Source organism: Ranitomeya imitator, chromosome 6 (assembly GCF_032444005.1).
Source record: "Ranitomeya imitator isolate aRanImi1 chromosome 6, aRanImi1.pri, whole genome shotgun sequence".
NCBI classification, from domain to species: Eukaryota; Metazoa; Chordata; class Amphibia; order Anura; family Dendrobatidae; genus Ranitomeya; species Ranitomeya imitator.
Window position 1 is genome coordinate 246,647,426 of NC_091287.1, and position 13,694 is coordinate 246,661,119.

Genomic DNA, 13,694 nt, shown 5'->3' on the forward strand with positions numbered 1-13,694 from the left:
CTCCCAACAGCAATTTTAAGATCTGTCCATGGGGGTTCAATGGGATTTAGATACGGACTCATTGCTGGCCACTTCATAACTCCTCAATGCTTTGTTTGCACTGCTCCTAATAGCCAGATTCCTACTCCACACTGATGAGGGGCAAAAACCCCGAAACAGCTGTCTGTGGATGGATACCATGCTTGGCATAGGTGGCTTTCCTTCATAGGATGCTGCCCTTCCCGTGGTTGTTCCTTCCTGGGGAAAGGCCTGGCTATTCACTGCTTGCGTCGAGAAACACGTGATGGTGTCTCCGCAGCTTCTTTACATGCATCTGCATATTTCCCATAAGGGATGGGGGCAGTGTTCTGGAATCACTGCGTTGAGAAACACGTGATGGTGTCTCCGCGGTGTTGGATGTTTTGGTCTCCCCGAGGCCAATCATCTGTGCCTTTATAGCCTTTTTACTAGGCACTGCTCCTAATAGCCAGATTCCTACTCCACACTGATGAGGGGCAAAAACCTCGAAACAGCTGTCTGTGGATGGATACCATGCTTGGCATAGGTGGCTTTCCTTCATAGGATGCTGCCCTTCCCGTGGTTGTTCCTTCCCGGGGAAAGGCCTGGCTATTCACTGCTTGCGTCGAGAAACACGTGATGGTGTCTCCGCAGCTTCTTTACATGCATCTGCATATTTCCCATAAGGGATGGGGGCAGTGTTCTGGAATCACTGCGTTGAGAAACACGTGATGGTGTCTCCGCGGTGTTGGATGTTTTGGTCTCCCCGAGGCCAATCATCTGTGCCTTTATAGCCTTTTTACTAGGCACTGCTCCTAATAGCCAGATTCCTACTCCACACTGATGAGGGGCAAACACCCCGAAACAGCTGTCTGTGGATGGATACCATGCTTGGCATAGGTGGCTTTCCTTCATAGGATGCTGCCCTTCCCGTGGTTGTTCCTTCCCGGGGAAAGGCCTGGCTATTCACTGCTTGCGTCGAGAAACACTTGATGGTGTCTCCGCAGCTTCTTTACATGCATCTGCATATTTCCCATAAGGGATGGGGGCAGTGTTCTGGAATCACTGCGTTGAGAAACACGTGATGGTGTCTCCGCGGTGTTGGATGTTTTGGTCTCCCCGAGGCCAATCATCTGTGCCTTTATAGCCTTTTTACTAAGCACTGCTCCTAATAGCCAGATTCCTACTCCACACTGATGAGGGGCAAAAACCCCGAAACAGCTGTCTGTGGATGGATACCATGCTTGGCATAGGTGGCTTTCCTTCATAGGATGCTGCCCTTCCCGTGGTTGTTCCTTCCCGGGGAAAGGCCTGGCTATTCACTGCTTGCGTCGAGAAACACGTGATGGTGTCTCCGCAGCTTCTTTACATGTATCTTCACCTTATCATCGTATCCCAGGGCACATGGCAATGTAGAGTGTGCGCTATTAGGGTCCTGCAGAAGCTTAAACCCTATGTCTGCAGCAGGTAAAGAGTTTGACAGAGGGAGATCGCTCTGGGGGATGGGCTGAATCCAGCTATACTATACTATAAAAAGACAAATTCCTCATTCCACATAAAATCCCAAAAGTGGTCTGGAGAAAACTGTTGGCACCCTCAGCTTAATATTTGGTTGCATACCCTTTGTAATAAATAACTGCAATCAATCGCTTCCAATATCCATCAACAAGCTTGTTACACCTCTCAACTGGAATTTTGGACCACTCTTCTATTCCAAACTGCTCCAGGTCTTTCATATTTGAAGGGTGCCTTCTCGCAACAGCAATTTTAAGATCTGTCCATGGGGGTTCAATGGGATTTAGATATGGACTCATTGCTGGCCACTTCATAACTCCTCAATGCTTTGTTTCCATTCATTTCTGGGTGATTCTTACATTATGTTTGGGGTCATTGTCCTGCTGGAAGACCCATGACCTAGAACGCAAACCTGGTTTTCTTTCACTGGGCACTAAATTGTGACCCAAAAATCCTTTGGTAATCTTCAGGTTTCATGATACCTTGCACACAGTCAACGCACCCAGTGCCAAAACAGCCCTAAACATATTTAAAGCTCCACCATCTTTGACTGTAGACACTGTGTTCTTTTCTTTGTAGGCCTCATTCCATTTTCAGTAAACACAAAAGTTCTATCTTGGTCTGCTGAAAAGAAGCTTTCCGGGAAAGGTTTTGACTTACATACATTTTGGAAAAAAGCCTTCTAGATTTTTATGCCTCTGTGTTAGCAGTTGGGTCATCTAGGGTCTCCTACAATAGCATTTAATTTAATTCAAATGATGACGGATAGTTCACACTGACACTAAAGTACCTTGATACTGCAGGACAGCTTGAATTTCTTTGGAACTTGATTGGGCTGCTTATCCACCATCCAGACTATCCTGCATTGAAACCTTTCATCAATTTTTCTCTGCCGTCCACATCCAGGGAGACTAGCTGCAGTGCCAAGGGTTGTAAACTTCTTGATTATGTTGCACACCGTGGTCAAAGGAACATCTGGAGATGGACTTGTAAGTTTGAGATGGTTGATATTTTTCAACAATTTTGGTTGCACACCCTTTGTAATGAATAATTGCAATTCAAGTCCTCAGACAGTTCTCTTCTCCCCTTCCTGTTCTCCATGCTTAGTGGGGTATACACAGACACACAATGCAAAGATTGAGTCAACTTCTTTCCTTTTTATCTGGTTTCAGGTGTGATTTTCATATTGCCCACACCTGTTACTTGCAACAGGTGAGTTTGAAAGAGCATCCCATGCCTAAAGCCAACTTAAAATGGACCGACTCCTAAAATATATAACAATTTGGGAACAGTAGTTCAATGCAGAATGAGCAGTAAATTTTTTCATAAGCATTTGGGAAAGTTATGAAATGTCCTATAAATGTCTGTTCTGTTCCTGATGTAGGCTTTTAGTAGAGATTAAGCCACAGTCGGAGTTATGGAGTCGGAAGGCAGGAAAATTGAGGAGTTGGAGGTTTGGCTTATAAACATCATTGCCCTGTTTGAAACAAAGTTGGTTACCTACAACTATGGTAAGGTGCCAACAATATTGTCCGGCCCATTTTCAAGGTTTTGTGTGAAACGGTCATGCTGGGCCAGTCATCGGTAAGGGAGAGGGGTATCAAACTGTCCCTGGAACTGAGACCCCAACTATCCCTGTCCTGTGGGTTCTCTTGAAGGTAGAGAGGCTCAGGTTTCTGAACTTGCTATGCTTCTGTTAAACCCTAATCTGTCCCCTCCCCTACCCCATGAGGAATGGGACAGAAATGTAAGATAAACAAGACACAATGACAAAACAGGGATAACAGAAAACCTCTATCATACAAAAACACAAACCAACATTAGGGAGGAGTATTGTGACAGAGAGGAAGAAACTAAATGGGAATAGGGACCAGGAGATAAACATACGCGTACTACTGCAAACTACAGATCACTACTACAACAACTCCACTTCAACCATTTAGCTTTAGCACTCAGCACAGGAAGACGAATCTTTCACCGGCAATGACTAAACACCAAGAGCCAGTATATATACAAGGAGTAAATCATAAGCAGTTGCAGCTGAGAATAACCAGGCTGTATGGTCTCAGCCAGCATGGAAAGAGTCATTCGCCCTCTCAGCACTGAAAGAAAGGAAATCCATTTAAAATAGGACAAGAATGACACCATTTTCTAAAGAAGACCCGCGATTCATTATCCAACGTGACTGTCTAACTCCACGTCTTCCAGGGGGACGTGATACCCTTGTGACAGAAATTATGTCCAATTTGGCTTGTTTTCTCTGTGTTTTTGTTTTGTTCCTATACACACAAAGGAAATAAACATTTATAACAAAATGTGTATTTGCAATAATTTTCTGGGAGAAATATTTCATTTTCTTGAACAATTTCAAGGGTGCCAACACTTTCGGATATGACTGTATGTATGTACCCCAAAATGATGTCAGTGAAAACTACAAAAAACAAGCCCTCACACAACTCTGTCTTAAATAATAAAATAAATATAAAAACATATTGGGTCTACAAATGTGGGAATAAAAAAAATATTTTTTTAGCACAAGGAATAAAACAAAAAAAAATAATTTAGTACTGTAGTTATCGTATTGAATGCACAGACAAAACAGCAAATTAATAATACTGAAAGGCGATTTTTTAACCCCTTTCTGACCTTGGGATAGTACGTCCGAGGTCAGAACGCCCGCTTTGATGCAAGCTCCGGAGGTGAGCCCGCATCAAAGCCGGGACACGTCAGCTGTTTTGAACAGAAATGAGCACATCGCCGACCCCCGTCTCATGATCGGGGGTCAGCGATGCGTCTGCATAGTAACCATAGAGGTCTTTAAGACCTCTATGGTTACTGATGCTGGTTTGCTGTGAGCGCCACCCTGTGGTCTCAAAATATGGCAACAAACACAAGTAATCATTTCTTTCCAGAGTATTCATTGTAACAAAGTAATAAAACATAAAAAAACTTTAGACATTTAGTATCACCATTATTGTGTTGACTCACAGAATAAAATTAACAATTTATTTGTTCAGCAAATTAAAATATAAATATATAAATGTAAATAATACAGCAGAATTGCTGTATTTTATATTTCTTTGAATAAAAAGTAAATAAAAGTTTGGCATCAGGTTGTATATGCACAACAATGGTACTACCAATAAATGCAAAGCCCTCATTCAGCTTAGTCTAAAAAAAAAAGAAAAAAAAAAGACAGCACTTGGAAGGCATCGTTGAAAAACATGTGTGGACAATAAAGCCAAATTAGTCCACGTCTTGATAGGTTAAAATCCAGTTTTTCATAAGACCTTGGTATCACATATACCATTCCATTAAAGGGAATCTGTAACCAGGTTTATGCTATTTTCATCAGTTTAATTTAGGAAAAGAGTCCCTGATTCCAGTGATGTATCACTTAGTTTACTGGGTGCAGCAGTTGTAACACAGTTATTAGATGTAGGAGAGCTCAGAGAGCTAACCCTGCCAACACCACTAATGAACAACTTTCCGTGTACATTGTGTATAGACAGTAAGCTGCTAATCAGTGGTAGGCACTGGACCAGGAAGCACGAGACTTGTAGTCCTTGTTGTGATAATCTCGTGCTGATAAAACCTTAATTGCATTGAAACTATAGCACACATCCTAATAAGTGACACATTGCTGAAATCAGTGTCTCAGCCGTTATATCATGCTGCCCTTAGATTAAATAGCAAACACCTGTTAACAGATTCCCTTTAAGAAACATTACATTACCCCCCCCCCCAATTCACTTATAGTCACAGCAGATATGGCAGTTCTGGTGGTCAATTCCCTAAAAAGAAAGCTTGGATTGAACACTACTTCAGTCTTCTCTCAGTAAAGTGCTTCAGTCCATAAAATAGTTAAATAAAACCAAGCGATGTAACAAAGTAATATAGCATGTAGTTAATACCAGCATTCGCACATAGAATCGGCATCTGAAATGTCTACGGGTCTCTTGGAATAGCTATTAAAATACACCATTAGCATTGCATCCATATATGCGAGCAGAAAGCTGGTATATTGTGGTCATACACAATTATTATACTTCTGCACAGACCACAGAAGGATAAAATCAGAGGGTGAATTGATTTTCATCCTCTAAATTCGTCGAGCAAATCAAACCTGTGATGCCAGGAGACATACCAGTGGAAGTCTGTGATTAAGAGTCCCATTTCTGGAGGCCTTATTTATACCTAATATAAGCTTTACAGACGGGTTTATGGGGATGATAGACTGTTCTTACCAGAAAAGCACGGTCCTTTTGATACCACACTTAAATCTTTTTGTTGTTTGCAGGCAGATCTTCTTAGGAAGCATTCATTTTGATAAGTGTCTCCATTTGATCCACACACTGGCACGTAGTTAGTGTGACACTGCAAAATAAAGTGGCATTTGTTAAATGGTGAAGAAAAGATTGTGAAGATACAGCAGGAACGTGGTGTAGTGGTACCCAGTGATATAACGTTCAGATAATACTGTCTGCGGGAGGAGTTATATCCTATTTTTGTAGCCCGTAAGACAAACTGTTATTAGCTACAGTACCTTCCAATTCTTTTATTGCATGCTTTAGACATTTCAAAATAATTCAAACTAAACAAAAGTTTAGAAATAACTAATAGTAGTGGGTGGATATTATTTTAAAGAGAACCTGTAAGGTCCCCCGACTATCCTCCTTGACTACTAGAACCGTATGGATGCAGAGTTCTTTAATTTGATTATGTATTTTATATAACTTACAAATGCTGCAATCTTTGAAAAATTACCGTATTTTTCTGACCATAAGACGCACTTTTTTTCCTCCAAATTTGGGAGGAAAGTGTGGGTGCGTCTTATGGTAGGGATGTAACATGTGGTGAGGGGGGCAGCAGCAAGTGGGATCGCACTGTGATCCCACTTCAGGAGGCAGAAAAATGTCCCCCACTGCCCTGAATCAGCTGAGGAAACCACATGGTCCCGATGATTAAGTGCAGGTAATATTCATTAGCGGCTCTCCGCCCACCTATCAGCTGAGCAGGGAGCCAGGAGCAGCAAATGAATACTCCACTTGCAGGGACACACATGGTTTCCCCAGCGCTGGATTCCTGCAGCAGCGGGGGAGATCTGTGTGTCCAGGGGAGGAGGGGGCAGCAGCAGCAGGGTGGCAGGGGAGAGGAGATGAGATGCTGCATACCTGCCTGGGCTGGACTGCTGTGCACAAGGAGGACCTGTGTGATGTCAGAAGTGGGCGGGCTGGAGCATCACATGGCAGCTCAGAGCCCTCCCTCTTCTTGACTTCATCACAGGTCCTTCAGAATCCCCACTAGAATCTGCTGGCTTCCTTTTATAACCTGTGCTGGAAAGGCAACAAGAGGGAAGGCTCTGTGTGTGCGGTCATGGGATTCTCCAGCTTTTTACCTCACCACTGCGTGCCTGGCTGGCTGCCACAATTAAGAGGTTAGTCTTTACAAAACACAATAAAGCACTCTGCCACTCCTTTGGTGAACTATAAGGCTGCCGTCACACTACCAGTATTTGGTCAGAATTTTACATCAGTATTTGTAAGCCAAAACCAGGAGTGGGTGATAAATGCAGAAGTGGTGCATATGTTTCTATTGTACTTTTCCTCTATTTGTTCCACTCCTGGTTTTGGCTACAAATACTGATGTAAAATACTGACCAAATACTGCTAGTGTGACAGCAGCCTAACTCCCAGCATGTCATAGGATATGCAGGACATGCTGGGAGTTATAGTTCTTCCATGGGATTTTAAAGCAGCACTCCAGTGTTATTTTGCAGTGCTGGAGTGGTGCTTTCAAGCCCTGTACCCCCATTGTTATACTCACCCTCCAGCATCTTCATACAGTACTTCACAGACACCATACTGGTCCTGCAGCTTCCAACATAATAACATACTATTATATATAATAACACCACATATAATAGTACCACATTTTTTTGCTTCAAATATTTTTTTCCCTATTTTCCACCTCTAAAACCTGGGTGCGCCTTATAGTCCAGTGCGTCTTATAGTCCGAAAAATAAGGGTAACTTTAATTCTGCAGTGTTGCTTAATCCAGAGGGATGTATTCTAACCCTGACTAGTCCAGAAGGATGTCTCCTAATCCCGACTAGTCCACAGGGATGTCTCCTAACCATGACTAGTCCACAGGGATGTCTTCATACCCTAACTAGCCTAGAGTGATATCTCCTAACCCTGACTAGTATAGAGGGATGTCTCTTAACCCTGACTAGTCTAGAGGGATGTCTGCTAATCCTGACTAGTCCAGAAGGATGTCTCCTAACCCTGACTAGTCCACAGGGATGTCTCCTAACCCTGACTAGTTAAGAGGGATGTCTGCTAATCCTGACTAGTCCAGATGGATGTCTCCTAACCCTGACTAGTCCACAGGGATGTCTTCTAACCCTGATTAGTCCAGAGGGATGTCTCCTAATCCTGACTAGTCCAGACGGATGTCTGCTAATCCTTACTAGTCCAGAAGGATGTCTCCTAACCCTGGCCAGTCAACAGGGATGTCTCCTAACCCTGACTAGTCCAGAGGGATGTCTCCTAATCCTGACTAGTCCACAGGGATGTCTCCTAACCCTGACTAGTCCAGAGGGACATCTACTAAGCTTGACTAGTTCAGAGGGATGGCTCCTAATCCTAACTAGTCCAGAAGAATGTCTCCTAACCCTGACTAGTGCACAGGGATGTCTCCTAACCCTGACTAGTCCAGAGGGATGTCTCCTATCCTGACTAGTCCAGAAGGATGTCTCCTAACCCTAACTAGTCCACAGGGATGTCTCTTAACCCCAACTAGTCCACAGGGATGTCCCCTAAAGCTGACTAGTCCAGAGTGACGTCTCCTAACCCTGACTAGTCCAGAGTGATGTCTCCTAACCCTGACTAGTCCAAAGGGAAGTCTCCTAACCCTGACTAGCCCTGCCTCAGATCTTCTACTCTGCCTCCATTAGCAGGACTAACAGCCTGCATAATGTCCCAACCATAATGAGTACTGTATGTAGACTGTCAATTACACCTAGGGAGGTATGATTAGAAGGTCCAAGGCAGAACTAACCTGGAGAGAAGATACTTTGCCAGACTAGTTCTGCTTCATTAGCACATGCGATGGAATAAAAGTTAATTTTTCAAAGATTGCATTAGTATGCATGATCAGTTAATTAAATCTGCATCCATACTACTATAGTAGTGTTTTGGGGACAGTAAAGTGATCCTACAGGTTCCCTTTAACACTGCCACATCTCCTACTTATCCTACACTAAGTATGAATTATTTTGGCCTTGAGATGCTGATGTAGGAGATGCTAAGGGGATGCTTGACATCATCACATGATTGGCGGTGGCAGTCTAATAGTAAGTCTGTCCTTATGATCTGCCTGTCTCACATGGTTCAGCTTAAGCTAGATTGGTGGTGGTGGCAGAGAGTAGGAACTGCAGATTGGCAGCGAATCACCTGCTCTTTCCTAGAGTGACCTGTTTATTGAGCCCCTCATGAACACACACTTGCATGTTCTGGACTTTTTACCTTTTCTTAAATGTGTGTCTTTTTTATTTTTCTTTATCAGATATTTTTATTGAACATTTTCATTTGACAAAGACAAGCAGAAAACAGAAACTCTCACAAATCCCCCACCTCCCCTGACAACAATGCTACCAGTATGGTGCATGTAGACTGGCCAATGGCAGCTGTCTAATCCACCCTTGATAGTTGGCAAATGAGCAACCAATGTCATTGCAGTATAAGTTAATTTCCATGTGACACTCAATCTGCAAATTGGAGAATTAGTGTAGTTTCCTAAAATTACACATATTTATAGTGAATTATAAGTGTCTTACACCTCCAACATAGAAATATACAAATAAAAATGTACCCAATCAAATACCGCTCCCCATAATACCCCTTACCTATTACAGTACATGCAATACTTCATTGCAAAATACTGTAAAATCAATGACTCGATAATATCAAGGAAGCTACACCTTGTGTATCTAACCAGGGGGACCAGATTTTCTCCAAAGGATGAGGCCTACTTCAGTTTGTATACCACCTTTATCCATAAGAATAAGGTTGTTCACTACTTTTCCGATAACCAATGCACAGCAACCAATTTTCTGGGGACACAGTAATAGTCATTTTTCTATTTGTGTCCTTATATACAGCGCATGTATATGAGTTATGGGGCAGTTTATATACTGAGTTAGTGGAATTAGGAATGATAAAGTAATGCAAATGCATCAGCTATTCTGAATGCAAAAAACACCCAAGACAAACCAATATGGAGGTCCCTTTGCATGATGCCCCACTGGCCTACTCAGTGAAAGCGCAGTTCAGTGTAGCAGGAGGTGCCATCTGCCACACTGCTGAGTGCAGTGCGATTGGATGACGTGGCCTTCTTCTCCATCTTCTCCCTCCAGGACTTGGGTGTATGAGCTGAATGTAGCAGGATCCGCTGGGCATTGAAGCCGCTAATCTGAAACACGAGCGTCCTACACTCCCCACACCACCGTGCTAGAGCAGCAGGAACCGCTAAGCATGGACCCCCATGTGCTTGTTATCGCCCATATCACGCTATATATTCCTGTACTGCATTTTGACGTAGGAAATGAGTGCAGCAGGAAATGGTGTGGACAGAAGTCGATGCTTTCCCTCTCCCGCCCAGCTTCTACCACCTACATCACTCTGTACATTCCTATACAGAGATATTATAAGGGTGTTAACTATAAGGGTAGCAGGAGCCACTCTCAACTACACTGGTAATTGGGTGGCACTGCATTGTTTCCCCTTGGTTAGTGAGTGTGGGCCACAATGTCCTTGCATAGTGTCAGACTGGGGTACCAAGAGCCCACCAGTAATATCAACTCCAGCTACATGCCAATATGACTTTACCATCATTCACAAATTTCTATAGCAATAAAATGGGTTGATTTTGGAATAAAAAAAAATGCTGCATTTGTCTGTACATAGTGATTCAAGTATACTGTGTCAACTACTGCTCATATAAGAGGGTGGTGGCCTACTCCTGCACAGGGGTCCACCGGAGAATTCTCCTCTGGGCCAGTCCGAGCCTGTATAAACAATTAGGTGTCAGATCCCCCTCTATTGGCCTACATACTGTATGTAAATGTCTTGTCATCCAACCACATGGCGGCAGTATTTTGGTTACAAACCCATACAGGACACGCTATAGGCATACTATATATATATATTGGATACTTGGTTATCACTATTGATTTATGTGCTGTTAAACTATTTATACATTGGGTAATATTTATATGCGGCTGTCAGTTTTCACTTAATATTTATGTCAGCCTCACTTTGCAGGGTGGAACACTAGGTATTTGGCCATAACGTTTCAATTGCTTTTTATAAACTTGTGTTAGAAAACCCTCAATCATTCATAAATGTATTCTTCTATTGTAGACACTATATGGTAAATGCCATGCAATTTCACGTCTATGTAAGGGATATGTGACTCCATTCCAGAGTCTATGAGTAAAGCAAAATCTTTTCTTTTGACTTCTTAGGCTATGTGCACACATTGCGGACTGTATGCATTTTTGCCGTGGCTTTTCGCCGCAAAAACGCTGTGAAAACGCATACACAAAACAACTCATTGAATTCAATGGAATTCCGCAATGCTGTGCCAATGCTGCATATTTTTCCAAGGCGGAATCGCATCGCGGAAGAATACGCAGCATGCTCATTCTTTGTGCGGAATTTCAACGATTTCGCACACATAGGAATGAATTGATCTGCTTACTTCCTGAATGGGGCTATGCCCACCATGCGCAAAGTAAGCGGGTCATGTGCAGATGGTACCCAGGGTGAAGGAGAGAAGACTCTCCTCCAGGCCCTAAAAAAAGAATTAAAATAAAAAATAGTTATATACTCACCTTCCGGCGGCCCCCGAATCCAGCCCAGGCCTTAGCGATGCTCCTGGCAGCTCCTATTCCCAGTAATGCCTTGCGACAATGACCTGTGATGACGTAGCAGTCCCACGTGATGCTACGTCCTCTGGGGTCATTGCTGCGAGGCATCACTGGGAACGGGAGTTGCCGGGAGCATCGCGAACGCTGCGGGGGCTGCCGGAAGGTGAGAATATGATTTTTTTAAAATTATTTTTAACATTATATCTTTTTACTATTGATGCTGCATAGGCAGCATCAATAGTAAAAAAGTTGGTCACACTTGTCAAACACTATGTTTGGCAAGTGTGACCAACCTGACAATCATTTTTCCAAGCGATGCTACAGATCTCTTGGCCTTACATCAGATTTCCCCTCTTAGGGTACCGTCACACTATACGATTTACCTACGATCACGACCAGCGATATGACCTGGCCGTGATCGTAGGTAAATCGTAGTGTGGTCGCTGGGGAGCTGTCACACAGACAGCTCTCCAGCGACCAATGATGCTGAGGTCCCTGGGTAACCAGGGTAAACATCGGGTAACTAAGCGCAGGACCGCGCTTAGTAACCCGATGTTTACCCTGGTTACAAGCGTTAAACTAAAAAAAAACAAACAGCACATACTTACATTCTGGTGTCCGTCAGGTCCCTTGCCGTCTGCTTCCCGCACTGTGACTGCCGGCCGTAAAGTGAAAGTGAAAGCACAGCCGCTGTGCTCTGCTTTCACTTTATGGCCGGCAGTCACAGTGCGGGAAGCAGACGGCAAGGGACCTGACGGACACCAGAATGTAAGTATGTGCTGTTTGTTTTTTTTTTTAGTTTAACGCTTGTAACCAGGGTAAACATCGGGTTACTAAGCGCGGTCCTGCGCTTAGTTACCCGATGTTTACCCTGGTTACAAGCGAACGCATCGCTGGATCGCATCGCTAGATCGCTAGATCGGTGTCACACACACCGATCTAGCGATGACAGCGGGAGATCCAGCGATGAAAGAAAGTTCTAAACGATCTGCTACGACATACGATTCTCAGCAGGATCCCTGATCGCTGCTGCGTGTCAGACACAGCGATATCGTAACGATATCGCTGGAACGTCACGAATCGTACCGTCGTAGCGATCAAAATGGTATAGTGTGACGGTACCCTTACTCCGAGGTAATCCATATAAGTGTGTAAAATCTCATCAATATGTAATCTGCAAACGGTCAATACTTAGACATTGTTCTAGATTGTGCTTGTGGCATTGATCAGTCATGGCTCTACACAATGAAAGTACTGGAGTATACAAATAGTGTGTTATATGACTATATTGGCAAACATTACCCTTTGGGCTTGGGCCTCTGAGTTTAGCAATGTCGGCAACATTACCAGTAGGCAGTGTGCTACTTTACACACTTTGTGTGCTACATTACGCACACTGCGGAGGCACTCGGTCATCTATCACTGCTAACTGTATTACATTTACCACTCTTCAGGGTGCATTCCCAGGGATGATTATCTCCCCATAATCGTGCAGTGTAAACAGGCTACCAATCTTCATGCTCAAAATATACGAAGAGGGGACCGTGACGCAGGGCTGATTGGGCACCAGCATCACATGACGTGTCCCAACACCGCATGACAGCCCCAGGGAGAGCGACTTCTGACACCACGGGAACAGCGCCGGCACAAGAGGTGAGTTTAGGCTTTATAAGGTTATCGGGGCCAAACATTTTGATTAAGAAGGGCACCCCAATTACCCTTATTTCCCCCCACGTCATGACTCTCCAACTGCCCGACTAACTGTAGGGAACCACAGATGGGCGAGTCTGTAAAGCTGTTTGCACATTCTATTCCATGGGCATCAGAGGTCTGCTCCAAAGATTAACAGACTCAAGAGGAGGAAAGCATTTGCACCTATACCCCCAATTTTTTCAGTTGGATCAGGGGCGCAACAAAGTAGGGTCTGAGCAGAACTAAGACCCTTGTCACCAGACGTTCACCCTTGGGGGTGGAGGTGATCCCGATGAAACTCAGATACGGTGGGTACGGAAAGCATTCATACCCCTTTAAATTTTTCACTCTTTGTTTCATTGCAACCATTTGTAACCACCAGAAGTCTTCCTAGACCTGGCCGTCCAGCCAAACTGAGCAATCGTGGGAGAAGAGCCTTGGTGAGAGAGGTAAAGTAGCACCCCAAGATTATTGTGGCTGAGCTCCAGAGATGCAGTAGGGAGATGGGAGAAAGTTCCACAAAAGTCAACTATCACTGCAGCCCTCCATCAGTAGC

General features: G+C 43.9%; 1 protein-coding gene across 1 annotated transcript in view; it reads right to left on the reverse strand.

Moving 5' to 3' along the window:
• TMEFF1 (transmembrane protein with EGF like and two follistatin like domains 1) overlaps window positions 1–13,694 on the reverse strand; it is a 262,625-nt gene that overhangs the window by 133,414 nt on the left and 115,517 nt on the right. Inside the window, exon 3 of the mRNA XM_069730570.1 lies at window positions 5,760–5,889. Coding sequence (XP_069586671.1) covers window positions 5,760–5,889 — 130 coding nt within the window. The remainder of the gene's footprint in view (window positions 1–5,759; window positions 5,890–13,694) is intronic.